General features: G+C 26.9%; 1 protein-coding gene across 1 annotated transcript; it reads right to left on the bottom strand.

Annotated features, from left to right (window-relative positions):
- Nucleotides 1–1,388: 1,388 nt before the first annotated feature.
- On the bottom strand, nucleotides 1,389–12,574 carry LOC117177984 (DET1- and DDB1-associated protein 1-like). The gene is made up of 4 exons (XM_033369146.1): nucleotides 12,408–12,574; nucleotides 11,476–11,614; nucleotides 2,420–2,481; nucleotides 1,389–2,161 (listed from the first exon to the last, which is right to left on the bottom strand). Exons 1-4 carry the CDS (start codon nucleotides 12,408–12,410, stop codon nucleotides 2,057–2,059), a joined length of 309 nt encoding a protein of 102 aa, XP_033225037.1. The 5' UTR covers nucleotides 12,411–12,574; the 3' UTR covers nucleotides 1,389–2,056.
- Nucleotides 12,575–18,224: the final 5,650 nt, after the last annotated feature.

Raw genomic sequence — 18,224 nt, 5'->3', positions numbered from 1 at the left:
GCTTTCTTCATTCTTTGAATTCCCTTAAATCCCAGAATTTCTTTAAAATTCCTGAATTCTTTGAATTTCTTGAATTCCTTAAATTATCTGATTTCCTTAATTTCCTGAATTACTTAAATTCATTGAATTTCTTAAATTCTCTGTATTCCTTGAATTCTCTGACTTACTGAAATAGCTGAATTTCGTGAATTTTCGAATTCACAGGCTTTAAGGAATTCAGAGAATTCAAGAAATTTAAGAAATTCAGAGAATTTTAGGAATTCAAGAAATTTAAGGAAATCAGAGAATTCAAGGAATTCAAGTTATTTGTCGATTTCAAGAAATTCTGGAAGTTCAAAGAATTCAGGAAAAAAAACTATACAAAAAGATAAATTGACAGAAATAGTGCAGTTAAAAAAATATCTACAAATTTGTTATAAACCACCTTTTGATAGACCACATAGTTTTTGTTTTATTCGTAAAAAACAAGATTATCATTCATAATGTTTTGTTTTTGTATAACAACATTTTTCGACTAAATTATAATCTATAAATTTGCTTGGAACCACTTTATGCTATAGGATGCGTATTTTTGGTTTAAAGCTTAAAAAATATAACACTGAAAGTAAAAAAATTAATTTTATGAAAAAGCGACACAAATTACAATAAAATGTTTAATAACGATTTCTTTTATATTATGCGCCTTTTTTTTAATTCTTAACAAAATAAAATAAAAATACGTATGTTTTATAGTACATTTTTCAGAGCGGCTGAGAATAAATATTTGTGCAAATGAGGATCAAATATTAAAGATATAATGAAAAATAAAATTAGTATATTATTTTGCAATATCTGAATAAGCTGTACCAGGCGGAGGTACACAAATAAATATAATATACATTTAACATAATAGTGTTCAACATAAAGTAGAAAAGTTCGTATTTTGGAAAAAATCGAGGGCGAAACACGAGATACGTGATGAGAATGTGTTCTTTAAAGCCGAAGGAGCTTTAACAAAATAGAATTCACAATCACCAAATTACAGTTGTCAATTTTGAATGGCCTTTGCACAAATATGGGAGAAATGCAAAAACCAAGTGCGAGCTAAATATATTATCGTGCGTGAAGAACGAGATAAATATATTATCGAGCGCGAAGCGCGAGAACCAGCAGTCGCTCGCCGTAGACTCACTAGCAATCGCGATCCCGCACAACAGCGGGCAGTTTTTCTTAAATTTGAATAGAGGCATTTAAGAGTGCATTGTCCCAATTATATAATCGAATTTTTGGCCTTTTATTATTTTTATTTTTAGAAATAAAAATTATAGAAGTTGCATTCAATTTACAAACTTCTAAAGGTAGAGAGAGGTCGAGAAAATAAAAACAGCCTTGCTTCCAAAGTTACTTTATGGATTCATTTTTGTAAACACGAATGTTTCTGAATTTACAATAATATTCATAATCAAGTACGATCAGAAAATAAATCTAAGACATGAATGATAAGCTTTAATGGTAAAATTTAATGCAATATAATGTACTAATACACATAATTCTTAAACTTAACCATTTTAAGAAACGAACCTGAACTTTGCAAGAGTCGAGTGGCAAATGATTTCAGAAAATGGAATTTTGTCCTTAATACTTAAATTACGAAACGAGTAATAAAAATATACATGACGTAAATGCATTTAAGCATATTTTGCTTAATTGTAACACTGCTCATAACGAATATAATTTACAAGCAAATAAGGAGGCTGAAAACGTAGATCTTTAACAAAAATGATCTTATGAACTTCTCATAAACTCAAAGTCAGATGTAAATCGCTTATTTCTGTTCTTGGTGTCACCTTACAATAAATTAAAAGTACGACAAAATGTTAAAATTTATTGTAAAGTGCGATTTAATAATAAGAATGAAAAGAAGAAGAATAGCGCGGAGGATAAAGATACTGCAATTTATATAACAGTAAGAAATAAGAATTAGATTATATCAATAATTTGTGTGTTCGGAATTTTGTCAGGAGTCATTGATCTCTTCGGTTGACTGAATTTCAGTTATTTTTTTTCGGGGCAAAAATTAATGGGAATTGAGATCAACTCGAGGTCTTTTGCAGCGGTTGTTCGTTCCGTCTTCTTGTAGGTCTGCATTCGCTGAGAGCAGTTCCCTTTTTCTCCCCGAGTTCTATAGTATTACAAATTGTATTATTTTTTAAATACTAAATTTGTAGGTTAAGATAATTCTACAAATAAATCTATTTATTCATATATTTTTAAATGTACAGGAACAACGAAGTGAAGAATAAAGGCTCACTTATTTGAGAAAACAATTCTCGCCCTGAATTATTACTTAAAAAACTCCTTTTCTAGCAAAAGTAGACTACAAGCTTCATTGTTCAATTAATTCATTTAGACAAAAATAGCATTAAGTGTTTATTGTTACCTTTTTATCCCACTGTTGGTGCAAATACCTCAGAAGAATGGTAGTTTTTTCGGTAACAATAACTATAAATTGAATAAAAATGTATGAGTCGTAAGTCAATCTTATTGAAAATAATAATCAAAAATAAATTAAATGTAGAAAAACTGTTTTATTAAAAAGAAAAAAATGTTAGTTCTACCGAATATAACGAGTTTTCCATGTAAAACTAATTGCGGAATTTTTTTCTGAATTAAGATGTAACATTTTGAATTCTCTATTCTACAGTAAGGATAGAGAAAATAATGAGTACAGCCACACTTTCAGGGTGTCGACATGGAGGATGATTTCAAATTCCCTATAATTTCTCAGTTTTGAGTCGGTCAATTAGTCATTTAATTATTTGCAGTGTGATAAAAGCGCAAGAATCTATTTTAACGTATAATATTTGCTTCGAGCCCAATCCAAAAAAATAATGTTCTTTTCAAGACATCTTATACTTCCCATATACAGTCAAAAATTATATTTGATATAAAAAAGACAATAATTAAACTATACTTCCGCCTCAGTACCGCCACTTGATACGTGGACACCCATTTTCAGTAATTAGTTAATATTTAATTTATGAATACTGAGTTAAAATGGTTTCCAAATTAATAACTTAGACATTTTTCAAATTCTAAACATAATGAGCCCATGATGAAGTAATTTTATCAACTTTTTAGGAAGCTATACATTCATTTTATTTTCATTATAATTTCTCTACAAACAAGATGAATGCAAATTTTTCCAAATGTTTTATTTGAACGTCAACTTTCTGCTCAATTCAAGAAAAAAAAAGTACAATTATGTTGAAAGCTGCTGCGATTCTTTCGACATTGAAACAGGTTCATAATTTTCTATTTGATTTGAATTGTAGGAGAACATTAAAATTGTCACTATTTTTGCAATAATTTCTTAAAAATTCGATAAAATAACTTCACTCTAGGATAATTTCATTCCGTTTTTAGATGACTGTCGAATTTAGACGAACCCCTCCCCTAAATCTTTATTTGTTTACTAGAAAATGGAAAAAAGTAGTACTGGTTATTAACTTTTTTTCAAATTAAATCTTAGTCACCTCTTAAGGAATGTTCAAGGAATATTTTTTACGCAATAAATTGACCTGCTTGATTGAATCTTTTTAAAATATTGTTAATTTTGTGTTTTGGAATACATAAAAGAGTATCGTCAATGAATCTGAAGAAAAATATAATCGGATATTTAACTGATTTTAAGATTTTTTTAAAACTTTTTCCATAACTAAATTTAATGCTCCACTATTTTAAAAAAACCGGGGGTTACGCTAGTTTAATGTTGAGCTGACGAAACACCATGTGAAATAAACGTTGAATCGAGTTTTATCCTATCACATAATTAAAGGCTTATTTAATGCTCTCCGAAACCACCAACAATTATTTTACAAAAGCCACCCCTAATACTGAAAAACCACTCTTAATATAAAATATGCACAAATTGTAAATCTGACCATACTATAATTAAGGGTTCATTTAATGCTCATTTAATGCCCCATTGTCAAATTTAATGCTGCATTATTTAAAAAAAACAGGGGTTACGCTAGCTTAACGTTAAGCTGGCGGAACCCCATGGGAAATAAACGTTAAATCGAGTTTTATCCTATCACATAATTAAAGGCTCATTTAATGCTCTCTAAAACCAACAAAATTATTTTCCAAACGCCACCCCTAATACTGAAAAACTACGCTTAATACAAAATATGCACAAATTGTAAATCTGACCATACTATAATTAAGGGCTCATTTAATGCTTATTTAATGCCTCACTGTCCAATTTAATACTTCACGATTTTTTTTAACCAGGGGTTACGCTAGCTTAACGTTAATCTGGCGGAACCCCATGTAAAATAAACGTTGGATCGAGTTATATCCTACCAAATAATTAAAGACTCATTTAATGCTCTTCAAAACCACAAAAAATTATTTTCCAAAAGCCACCCCTAATACTGAAAAACCACCGTTTATATAAATTATGCACAAATTGTAAATCTGACCATACTATAATTAAGGGCTCATTTAATGCTAATATAATGCCCCATTGGCAAATTTAATGATCCATTATTTTTAAAAAATCGGGGCATTAAATGAACCCTTAATTATAGCATGGTCAGATTTACAATGTGTGCATAATTTATATTAAGGGTGGTTTTTCAGTATTAGGGGTGGCTTTTGGAAAATAATTGTTGATGATTTTGGAGAACATTAAATAAACCTTTAATTATGTGATAGGATAAAACTCGATTTAACGTTTATTTCACATGAGGTTTCGTCAGCTTAACATTAAACTAGCATAACCCCCGGTTTTTTTTTAAATAGTGGAGCACTAAATTTGCAAAGGGACATTAAATGAGCATTAAATGAGCCCTTAATTATGTGATATGACAGAACTCGATTTAACATTTATTTCACATTGGGTTCCGTCAGCTTAAAGTTATGCTAGCGTAACCACTATATATATATTTTTTTTGTAATAATGGAGCATTAAATTTGGCAATAGGGCATTAAATTAGCATTAAATGAGCCCTTAATTATGAGATAGGTTTTAACTCGATTCGAAGATGTGGTTACGTCAGCTTAACATACCTTTAGTTATGGAAAAAGATGAACAAAAAATCTTGAAATCAGTTAAATATCCGATTATATTTTTCTTCAGATTCATTGACGATACTCTTTATGTATTCCCAAACACAAAATTAACAATATTTTAAAAAGATTGAATCAAACAGATCATAAACTAAAATTTACTATAGAATTTGCAAAAGATGAAAAAATTAAATTTCTTGATTTAAATCTCGCAATAGAAAACAACAAAATTGTAACAAATTGTTTTCAAAAATCAATTTGGTCAGGTAGTTTTTTGAACTATGATTCATGTCCTATTTATTATAAGATCGGCGTAATATTAGGATTAGTAAACCGAGCTATCATATTAGCGAATGCCAGGTACCATAAGGAAAACCTTGATTTAGTAAAAAATACTCTTTTAAAAAACGGCTACCCATTAGAATTGTTAAAAACTAAGATCGCTGAACGCTACAAGAAAATCAAAACAATTAATGAACATATACAAATTAATAACAATCCAAACTCAAACCTAGAAAAGAAAAAATTAACAGTTTTGCCATATATTGAAGGTTATAACAAATGCCTTTTTAGAATTAAAAAAAATATAAAGACCAATTAGTTTTCTCAATTGAACAGAAATTCAATAAAATATTATTTCAAAGCACAAAAAGTAAAATAGAAAAAGGAAAAAATGCAACTGTGTATACAGAAATACCTGTAAAAATTGCAAAAAAACACTACATTGGACAAACTAGTAGATCATTATATCTGAGAAATACAGAACATGAAAGATCTATTGATAATAATTTACAAAATACAGCTTTAGCTAAACATGCTTTTGAACACGCACATAATTTTCATTTTGATATGACAAGGTGACAATAATACAATTATTTTTAGAACAGACATTCAAGGTCTCAGCAACATTTACAATAAACTTATTTCCAATATTCGCATTCCAAAACAGAAGTAAAATGTCAACAAAATAGATGTAAAATTTCAACTTGATTTGAATTTTACGCGGTCTTTCTTTAGTTACGTATATATAACCATGCATAGCCTAACCTCTAAATTAGCTATTAATATGTTAGTATCGCTGTAACTCTCGTGGTCAATCAACCTGACGAGGGAAAATTCGTCATCAATACAAAACAAAATGTGATAAAAAAATAGCAAAATCTCAAGGATGTTTTCCTATGAGATTTTTTTAACTTATATCGTAAATGATACGTTTTTAATTTTCAAATTAATGTAAACTCTAAAATGCATATTCTCGTCTTTTAACCTTTTTTTTCTAATATCCAAAAATTATATCCGAACAACAATAATGATAACATACAATTGAATTGAAATGTCAACGCAGTCTTCAGCGATTTTTCTTTTATCTGCATAAATAAGCCTTGAAAAGGACCTGAAAATCAGGTTGAAATATGTCGGCAAATTTTTTATAATAAAAAAAATTGTTAACACCAAAAAAGCGGTATAGGTCTTAACAAAAAATATTTAATAATCGTTAACTTGCGCCGTTTCAAATTGATAGTTATTTTTTAGATCGATTTCGTTTAGGTAAGAAAATACTAATTAAGAATCGATATAATGTAAGAGATTCGAAAAAACTAGATTTTTCTCCATCCTTCCTTAAAAAAGAGCAAGTAATTTTAATTGTTTACATAATTGCAAACTGTCTTTCACAACAAAAAATCAGTAACATTCATTAATTGTGTTATTATCATAAAATAATAAGTTGTTTTACTAATTACATAGAAAAAAATTGCTTCAATAATTTCTAAATATCCTGCACAAACGATATTTCTCTTAAAATTCGTTTATTGTGGATGTTTATTGCGTTGAATAAAATACTAAATTTTCGAACTTTGGCGGAAAAAAAGTTATACAATTAATGATGAAAAAAATAGTCCACAGCATGAATTTTGCAGGAAACTGCTATGTTGGATTTTTTTGCATTTTCCCGGACACAACATAAGCTGGTTGTTGAGATGAAAATTAAAAGTTATTGGGTCAAAATTACTCCTTAAACATATCTTCAGAAGTGACTAAACTTTAATTTACAAAAAGTTAATAAAAACTACTTTTTTTCTCCATTTTTTCGAAAACCAAACTTTTCCTATTTAAAATCCTATCTATGTTAATTTCAAAAGTCCAGGGGCACGGTTTAATACTAGCTGATTTGAAAAATAAACAAGGAATTTCTTTTACCGGAAAACGAAAAAATTGGGGGAGGGGGTTCGATTACAAAAAATGACATTTCGAATTCTTGGGCCACCCTAGTGTCCACATATTAAGTAACGTTCATGTGATTTATTTTAAAATGTATTATTTAATTTACGACCATAGGTTCAAAGAATATTAAAATCGGTTAAAGCTTTTTTTTAATTCGGATTAAGCACTTCAATGCTTATTGACCTTGCGTAATAAAAAACAGAGGTTTAACAAGCCTATCAAAATACTTCAAAAATGTAATATTCTATAATCCCTTCTTATCCCATGTAATCTATGCAATCCCTGTAATTTTGTATAACCTCTTGTAATATTTTATTATATCAATAGATACAATTTTTTACTTCTTAAATCCCTAATCAATACGATATTAAGCGTTTTTTGGTAATATATAATATGTATGCTCTTACAAAAAATCAACTAAAATAAAAGTGTTTAAAACAAAAATATAGATTAAATTAATATGGTTAGCCAGATTAAATTTATGCAAAAATTAAATATGCCAGAGCTCACAAAATTTCTCTGTAAAGGCTTGATTGCTCTCGAATTTCTGTATAAAATGAGCCCAGGGTTTTTACTGAGCCCAATTTATCTATTTTTTAAGTAGACATTGCAAAATAGTGTAAATTTAAATGTTTTTTTAATGTTTAATGACTTCCGAAATAACCAACTTTTTTCAATGTTCTTGGGCTCACTTTAAAGCTACTTTTTCAACGTATCAGAATAGCTTATGACTATAAATCGTAAAAAATTATCTTATCAAATTGCAAGAACTTGAAGTTGTGACAAAAAAGTTGGAAAAATTTGAGAACACCTTATCTGTAGGAAAATCAGAATAAAAATGACAAAAATATATATTTTGAGGAAATTTCAGAGAAGTTTGATGATTATATGCTTCATATACTCTACAAAAATATTTTTCTTCCCCAAAAAAATATTGCAATTTTTCTAACTTTTTTTGGTACAGCTTCAAGTTGCAATTCGATAAGACAAATTTTACGATTTATACTCATAAACTGCTATGATGCGGTGAATAAAGAGCTTCAAAATGAGCGTAAGAACATTGAAAAATGTTGAGTATTTCGGAAGTTATTGAACACTTAAGAAAACATTGAAATTTACACTATGTTGCAATATCTATTTTAAAAATATACAAACTTGCTTTATTTCATACAGGAATTAGAGAGCAATCAACCCTCTAAAGAGGATTTTTTTTAGATTTAGTATAATTGAAATTAATAGAATTTAATCAGTCATAAAAAAAGAGGTGTGCGAGAACTTTTTACCACCCCTGTATATAGGCTCTATAACCGTTATATCCGTTTCGCTGAATTATTATTGCATTTGTTCATTTCAAGTTTCTTCTATCTTTGTTCTAATATCTTCCTTTTATCCTTCTTCACTGTACATATACAGTAATCATAATTACCAAATAAATGGGATAGCTACATGAATGATAGACAATATATTTTTTAAATACTGCATAAAATCCTAAATATATACTTCATTGCTGAGAAAAAAATATTAAAAAAAGGTACTGAAAACCTTATTCGGCAAATTTGGGACCTTGACACATTGCACTTCCAGTTTCACAGCCAATCAGCAATGCCTCATTTTCCCGCAAAAAATATATATTTCAAAAAACTTTCCTTAAATAGGAAAGACCACTCTACAGTAGATATTGGAACTAAAGTACATAATTGATCATTTAAAATACTAATGTATGTAAAATAAAAAAATTGATTAAATTAATAGTTAAGCAACTATAAGTGTTAATAATTTAACATTCATGATTGTAGGTATAAATGGTTCTTTTTGATTAATTCTGATCTATTATAGATTTATTATCTACTGTAAGGTGGTCTCTCTTAATGCCATTCGTTTTTTAATGAAATTTTGCAAGGAAAAAGAATATTTACAAATTTACAAGTAACCATTTTTACTTTCTTAAAAATAACAAATAAATAAAATTTAAACCCAATTGTTTGTTCAATCAAGTAAGTACAGAGTGTAAGGTAATGTCGTGCCAAAAAACAGATCCCTGCAAAAAATAGTTTATCTATTTATTTATTATTATTACACCATTAAGCCATATCCCTTTCGGGGTAGGCGTGACTCACTCGGCAAGGGAAAGGAGTAGTGTGTGGATGGGATGATTTTAAAAATCAAATGAATATTATTAATGACATAATTTAAAATTAAAAAAAAAAACATTTTTTTGCATGAAAATGGTTAAAGAATTAGAAAAAAACACTTATTTCAATAATGTTTTTTGCAATTGAATTTTTTTACTATCGCTTCTTACCGATTTTTGAAAAATAATTAATTTATAATAAATTATGGCTGGGGGGAGGGGAGTATTCTCAACAACTGCAATATTTCCAATTTTGAAATTAAATTTTTCTATGGTTGAAAGAACTGAAACAATTTTTTTAAAAGAAATCATTTTTTAAACCAACAACTATATTTGAAGATTACCGATTTATTCTCATTACCGGAAACAGTAGACTTGTGGTAAATATTTTCCCGAAAAAATAACTTATTATTATTTTCCATTTAACCAATTTTTTAAAATTGTTAAGAAGCGACGATAAACAAATTCAATTACATAAGAATATTGTTAAAATAATAATTTCTCGTAAGTTAAACTTTTTTTTTCATACAAAGTTCAGGCCTCACAGTCCCTATGGGACAAAATATAGAGACCAAAGGGTACTTCTTATCATGTTCATAGGGTAGTTTTTTCGCGCTCAAAGCGTAATAAATTCAGGATGAATTCATAAGACTAAAGTTAAATTCCAAAGAATTCAAATGAATTAGCAAACATTTTAAAAATCAAAAGATTCCATTGATTTCCGTAAAATTGGAATGAATTTAGATCAATTTCAGATAAACGAGAAGAATTTGATGATATTCATCAAAATTTCCTATTGAATTAAAAACAATTTAAAAATATGAAGAAATTTTATTAAATTCAGTAACTTTGAAACGAGCTTAGAAAAATTCAAGCTAATTAAGAAGAATTTTTTGAACTGCCCATGAATTCACGATGAGATTAAAATAATTCAGGTTCAATGAAATAAAAACTTTTAAAAATTGTAAACATATATTAAGTTAAATAGTATTGAGTGAATTTAGAAGGATTCAAGTGAATTACAAAATTCAAGAGAATTCCAAAGAATTTAAATGACTTAATAGTGAATTTAAAAAATCAAATCTCATTAAGTCTTTAAACCCCTTATAATTTCCAACACAATAAGTGGCCAACGACTACAAAACAGTTCAAGAACAATTAAATATAATTAATAGAAAAATCAAGATGAATTTAAAAAGACATCCAATGAATTAAAAAATATATCAAAATTACTTGAATTGAGTGACTCAGAAGAATGCAAAAGCATTTGAAAGAGTTCAAGATAAACTAATAAGAACTCAGGATGAATTCCAAATTAATTGAAAAAAATATATGAAAATCTCTTCAAAGCTTGGAAATCCTACACTCCTTTCGAATTATTTAAATCTATTAAAAATTTCTGGGGAGCTTTAAAAATACCCTCAAATATTTCGAAAGAATTCAAGACGATTCAGAATAGTTTAACTCATAAGTTAAATTATTGAAAGAAAAGTGACATTATTAATAGTTGTAATTATTAAGAGAACTTAAGGTACAAAATCGGATATAGGGACCAGTCTGTGATGCCTAAAACTTATGTTTTTTCTTTCATAATACATTACTGATGACATTTCAATTCCTAAAATCATAGACAATTTTTTCCAGATATCTAACCTTTGGCAGGACGACAAAATCAGGAAAAAATTTTAATATCAATTATATTTCTGTATTAATTCCAAGATTAAACCCTTAAATGTTTGTAAGCATACGACACAGTCCCTTATATTATTAGTGATTTTGATATATCTTGTGTAATTTTTTTAAATCCCATATAATCCCTGTAACCTGATGTAATTTTGTAATCTAGTATACACGAAAAATCGAAGTGGTTAACCCCTTGTACTTTTATACTTTTATTTTAATATAATCGAGAAAAAATCCCAGCGACTAAAACAAATTTCCGGTTATTTTTCAAGTGAACAAAATTTCTGGTAATCGCGGCCATGCAGACACCCTGCCTGTTAAATATAAGAACTTAATTATGATTTAAATGATATTATGAGATAAATTGACGATTTGTTAATTACCTTGTTCCGAAGGATATTCCTTTGTTGGCAGGTAAACGGAAGGTCTTTTGATACATGTCCGATTATTACTGTCAGTGTGGAAATTTGCGAAATTATTTTCATCGTGTGAGGGCAAACCCTTCAAAAACTCTGCTACAGACTGAAATAAATGAACGCGTGCAAATATCAGAATATTTAAAAAAAAGGTGCCAAAAGGAAAATGAACTTTGGTTTATTTATTTCATATTTCAATCTCAACAATATCTTCCAGCGTCAATAACTTTTACAGTAACTATCACTGTCCAGATTAAGATGATTTGATATCCATATATTTTTATCAACTTGCATTAGGAATGTTTTTTCAGAGAAATGTTTCAAACTGTATAACATAATTAAAAGATCTAATTAATATAAAACATAATAGTGTTTGTTTGGCTTAGTAATTCCGTTTCTATGTGAAGAAAAACAGTAAATAAAAACTTCAAGTCCATAATTTGTATAATTTTAGGCCATAGGGGAAGATTTTCAAAACTTAGAAGCATGCTACTGAATTCTATTTTATCACGAGGTGTAGAATACGTTTGGAATACAGAAACTATAAATATCGTTTCCAGTTTAAACCAAGAGAAAATACACGTCTATTTATTTGATATCTAGAAGTAGTGGCCGTATTTAATAATAAAAACATGCTTAAATAAAATTGCTGAGGGCGTTGAGGGTGGAAAGTAAATTAATGATTTTGTCTCCAGCTTGCCTATTTGTCCAGCAAGCTGGATTCTGTACTTTAAAATAAAAAATTATACCTGAAGGTTCTAACCTACATAGTAAACTGTAATATTATTTCCAGACAGTTATTTTCTGATCAAGAAAGCATATTTTCTTTGAAATGATGTGCAATTATAACCTAAACGTCAAAAATGGTGTGTGGAGTTGACGAAAAAAAATGCACTTACCATTGTGAAAAGATATTTTAAATGATTCTCCGGGATCAAAAATATTCGGCACTTTTACACCGAGTTTTTTTTTTACAACTTTGGAGTCAATATTAGTCTAAAATTATAATATAAGACAAAAATTATTTACAAATTGAGAACTGTCGTCATATTTTGATCAAAAGACAGATTGAAACTGGCATGGCGTAGATTCTATTTCTGCATGTGAACTTGTTTTTTGATTGGACGTTGTTCTGCTTGATTCACCAATCACGCTGGAGATTAAAGCGCCATCTGCCGATCGATTTTAAAAATATCGGTAAAACAGGTTTCATTTGCCAATGTTCATTTTTATTTATTTTTTAATTAATATATACAATTATTATTATCAGAACTCTGTTATTATTACATTATATCATTGATATATTATATTATATTCATTTACATATAATATGTCAATATATTATTGATGCATTATTATATTATTATTGCATATTTATTTCGAAATGTCTCGTCCCGAAATTCGGGACGAATACTCCAATATTTTTCATAAGCTTGAGCCCAGAATTTTCAAGACGACTAGTCCATTCTTTTTTCCAACTCTCCCAATTTTTCAGGAAGACTAGACGCGGCCTATATATTTATACTATATTACATTTTATTTTGATTATATTATATCAATTTGATCAATAATGTTTCTTGCTCTGCACGAATACAAAAAATACTGCAAGCAATTTTTATTTATTTCTTGGTCCAAGAAATTTTTAGGTTTGCTTAAATTTTCATTCTTATAAAAAATTGTCTTATAAATTTAAAAAATGAAATAATGACCATGGACGATTTTGTAATCGACTTAAAACAAATAAAAATAAGTAATTAGGGTGGACCGACAAAATGTATGATGACTTTTGAAAATAAAAATTGGACCTATTGTGGTGTAATGAAAAAAAAATATTGTGAATACTGAAAATTTAAACAAAGTAGCAAAAATTATATTTCTTTAAATTCAGTTCTTTTTCATTTGAACAACACGTTTTTCAGCTTAATGCAAGATATGACTTACATTGTTTATGGACAAACAAGCCTTTTCCAGGCTGTATACAAAAAACATACCATACGCCATAATAGTAAGAAAAGTACATTATTTTAAATAAAAATTAATTGAATCTTAAAAAAGGCCACCTTGGCTTATTTTCCAAAAATTTAAACTTAAAGAAAAAAGATATTTTATTAGTATTTGATAACAAAAGCTGTACATAAAAAACATTTACTTTTTGTGCCCATATAGAAATTTTGTAAAATTCCCAAAATTTAACATTTTTTATAGGTACTAGACTATTATGTGCGCGCGCACGCGCGCGCTAAAATTTATACCCCTTTTTATAATTTACTCAATTTTCTAATAACTATTTATTTGTTAAAATTTTCTGAACACTTATATTCTTGTTCACATATTAAGTGAAGTTATTTTAAACCCTTTTACCTTCCCACATCCTAACTGCAGTTACGTAATATTTTTTTTTATTAGCTTAAAAAAATTAATAGACGTTTTGTAAATAAAAATAGATTTTTAGGATAAACTGCGGTATAGAAATACATTAAACAATATTTTGACGTAACAAAACAATGCTTTTTTGATATTTTTTTAGTTACACACATTTTCAAATTATTTACAAGTAAAGAAGTATCAGCAGTTTTTTTCGAATGATATAAATCTTATCATTTTCATGAGACAATTAGGAAAGATTTTTAAATATTTCAGATATGTCAAAAAAAGAATGTAGAAGATTTCAAAAATATATAATTTATTTTACAGGATTTGACAAATTATTAGAAAATTATTAGCCTTTGCAAAAGATATTTAGGGCTTTTATGATTTCAGAAAAAATGATAAATATTCCATACGTTTTCGGAAATGCTTCCAAGGTTTAAAATATGTTTAATCTATACAAAGCCTCTTGAATTCCTCAAAATATTTTAAAATTGAATCCAATTTTTCTTGAATTTTTGAAAAATAATTTAAAATGTAAAAAAGTAAGCGAAAAAATTTCTTACAAATTTGAAAAAATTATAAAAGATTTTTGAATATTTCAGATTCTTCAACAAAAAATCTAGATTGAAAAAATAATATTTTACGGTATTTGACAAAATAATAGGAAAAGTTCGAGCCCGTTTGAAATAATTATATATATATATATATATACAATGCCTCTTAAATTGTTTAAAATATTTTTATCTGGCTGGAATTTTTCTTGAAATTTTGAAAAGTTATTTAAAATGTTAAACGCTGCCTCAAAACATCCCCAGTTTTCCAAGGAACTTGAATAACATTTATTTGTTCACTTGAGATCTTTCAAAGTTATTTTAATTAAGGGCATGTGATACTTTACCACATAGGTTTTCAGTTTTCTTTTTGTTTAAAAAGTTTCATATAAATCTGCATTTTTTTAAATATTCTGCAGTTTAAAAATCGTCTTTATTCTCCTTTAATCTTCGCTGTATTTATAGAATTTTATGGTTTATTTTTAAATGTTACCGAATTGAAACACTTTGCTTTAAAATCTACTCTTTTTCGAAATTTAAGGAAATATTTGATGTTTCAAAATCTTTTTGGATTTTCTCCTAAAGCTCATTTTTTAAATTCAAAAATCGAAAGAAATTATTTTGGGAACCTAAAAAATTTATGTCATTATCCTGAATTTTTAAAAAAGTCCTAAAATATCTTATAAATTTTCATTGTTTTTTAATCGTTTCAAAATTTCTACATATCTCTTAAATTTACTAAAATTTGTTCTAAAATGATATATTATGGCACGATTTTCCTTTTAAACCTTGTAAACCCTTCTTTTTTTTAATTTTATAAAATAATTTGAAACGTTTTGTAATCTTTTGTCATGATCTCTTAGAGCTCATTATTAAAAAAATTTTTTGAAATTTTTCCATGAATCTAAACTATATATTTTTCCTTCTCTTGACGCCCTAAAAAATTAAGTGTACCTAAATTTAAATAAAATCCTGGAAAATAGAAATAATTTATTAAAATCTTCCATATATTTTTTTCAAAACAATTTTGTAATCTTAAAATTTTTTAATAATTATTTCAAAATGAAATATTAATTGCTTAAAATTTTCCGAAAACGGTTTGAAAATATTTAATCTCAAAATCTTTCGAAATTATTAAGACGCTTCTATTGTTCTAATTCTTAATACAAGTTTTTCTCAATAATTTTATTTTACTTGTCTCTTTGAAAGTAAAAAAAAACATTACCCAGATGTAAAAAGAGAAAACATTTTTTTCTTCTTAAAAACTCTGGAATTATAATACAGTAGAAAGATGTTAAGAAACAATTATTGCACAACATGAAATACGTAATTTAAAAAAAAAGTTATAATGGAATCTTTATCTAGTTTGATGTGGTGAAAAAATTAGGCATCTAACAATCAATTGATTTTTTCCTAAATGTTAACATAAAAAGCATTAAACAATCATTTTCATTTAAACATAGACATAATTTGTACGCTACACAGAGAAAACGATATTGCAAGAATTGCAATATATACCGTAATTCCTGCGCTATATATTGCAATTATCACATTATAATAGCGTAAAATCGTGATGCCGTACATTGTAAGATTTTACATTATATTATTATTATTATATTATATTATATATACGAGAGTTCTCGTAGTGGCCAAACGATGTTAGTGCATTATTATATCCTGAAAAGCTCTGAATCCTGCTTGTACGTTATCATATTGCGTTTTATTTCAATACAGAGCTTTTGCGATATCATTGTGAGATATTTTTTTCTCCGTGTACATTTTCTTTTAATATCACATTCATTTTTGCAAGTTTGTTTTATTGGTAACTTTTGATACTAATTTCAGAAAAAAAATCAAACGTAGTTCCATATGATTGGCAAAATCGAATGCAAATACATATTTCAGTACATCAGAATCATTTGAAAAATAGTGTAATTGAAATAATATAATTGCAAATATAAATTTACTTTTAATATTCAAATTATATTCAATATTCCATTATAGAACCTTTAATTCAATAATCAAATTATGTTACTTCAGTTTCAGGCACTAAGTTTTAAAATTTATTTACTTTAATAATCAGAAAACGTTAATTAACTAATAATGAATTCACCATTTAACAAAAGAAAGACAATTAAAATTTTATTCTGTCATAAAACATTCAAATAACTTTAACTTTATATATTTTTTTAAATTATAACTTTTATTTATAAAAATTTTATTTAATCTTAAACTTTTAAACTAATTCCAGAAAATGTAACTTTTAGTAGAATCAGTTGATAATGAATTCATCAGTTCACAAAATATAAAACATGAAACAATTATTTTCATCGAAACATTCAAATAATGTTTACATTATGTGTATATTCTCCTTTAAATTTTAAAACAATATTTCTATACGTCTAATTTATTAATAACCTTTGTCACTAATTAAAACAAATATGAAGAGAATGTGAAGAAAATTATCAGCTAATAAGGAATTAAATGGTTCACAACACAAAAAGCCTGAAATATTTTTTGGCACTGATTTTAAATTTTATTTACAAAAATTTCATTTTTTAGTGACTTAATATTAATTTGAGGAAAAAATTAAAACATTTTTACATATACTATTGAAAATTGAATGAAAATATAAATCTCAGAACACCAGCATAATTTCGAAAAATTACTTTATTGAAATAGAGGTACTTTAAAAATAAATGTATTTATATTATGCAAATCATATCCAATGTTCCATTATATAACCAACAAGCAAATAATTAATTCATTTGTTATTTGTTTTACTTGAATTTGAGGCAATACATTTTTATCTTTATTCAATTTAATGTTATAAAAAAAATATTCAGCTTATATCAATTAGTCATTTCACAAAATAAGGAGCATTAAACTATAATTCTCACTCAAACCTTTAAATAATTTTTAGTTAATATATTTTTTTAAATTTAAACCTTCATTTCTAAAATTTTTCTTTATTAATTAACTCGTAAACTAATTCGAGAAAATGTGAGTTTTGTTCAAATCAGTTGATAATTAATTAATCTTTTCACAACATAGAAAGCATTATACAATTATTTTCATGAAAACATAAAAATAATGTTTACATTATATTCTCATTCAAATTTGAAACTGCATTTCTCTACATTTAATTTATATATAAGCTTTCTAACTAAGTTAAAAAAATTAAAATGTTTACATATAATTTAGAAAATTGAATTTAAATACTCATTTTACAATATCGGAAGCACCATACAAAATTCTATAATTGTAATACAAGTATTTAAAAGAAAAAAAGAAACTTTTATTACAGAAGTAACAGCTAATATTTAATTACATAATCTGAGAGGAAAGAACATATTTATATTACTAAATATTAAAGAATTTAAATCCAATCTTCATATACTTTGATATTTTATTTTTTATTATTAAATTTTAATTTATATTATAATATTATTAAACTTAATGATTTCGCAATATATATATATATATACATATACAGGGTGGAAACGCTGGGGCTTACATACATGGCGAGTTGAATGCTACCCGAATTGCACAGCAGCAGAGGAGAAGCCATTATACAGGGGTATTTTTATATTTCGCGCCTTTAAAGTTGCATTCGGAGCGGCCATTCGGCCAAGGCCGTGAATCTTTGGATCAAGTTTGATAGTTTCCATGGTTGCGTTTGAAACTTCAAATGGTTATGTTCAGATTCACCTGTTTTCCCTAATCGCTGTCAGTAAATGTAGGCAATGTTAATTTAAAGTTTACGCATGTAATATTTCATTCACTTTATTTAAA

This window comes from Belonocnema kinseyi, chromosome 8 (genome assembly GCF_010883055.1).
Source record: "Belonocnema kinseyi isolate 2016_QV_RU_SX_M_011 chromosome 8, B_treatae_v1, whole genome shotgun sequence".
In the NCBI taxonomy this organism is placed as follows: domain Eukaryota; kingdom Metazoa; phylum Arthropoda; class Insecta; order Hymenoptera; family Cynipidae; genus Belonocnema; species Belonocnema kinseyi.
Note: the sequence above shows the minus strand (reverse complement) of the source record. Positions and strands in the feature narration are given on the sequence as shown.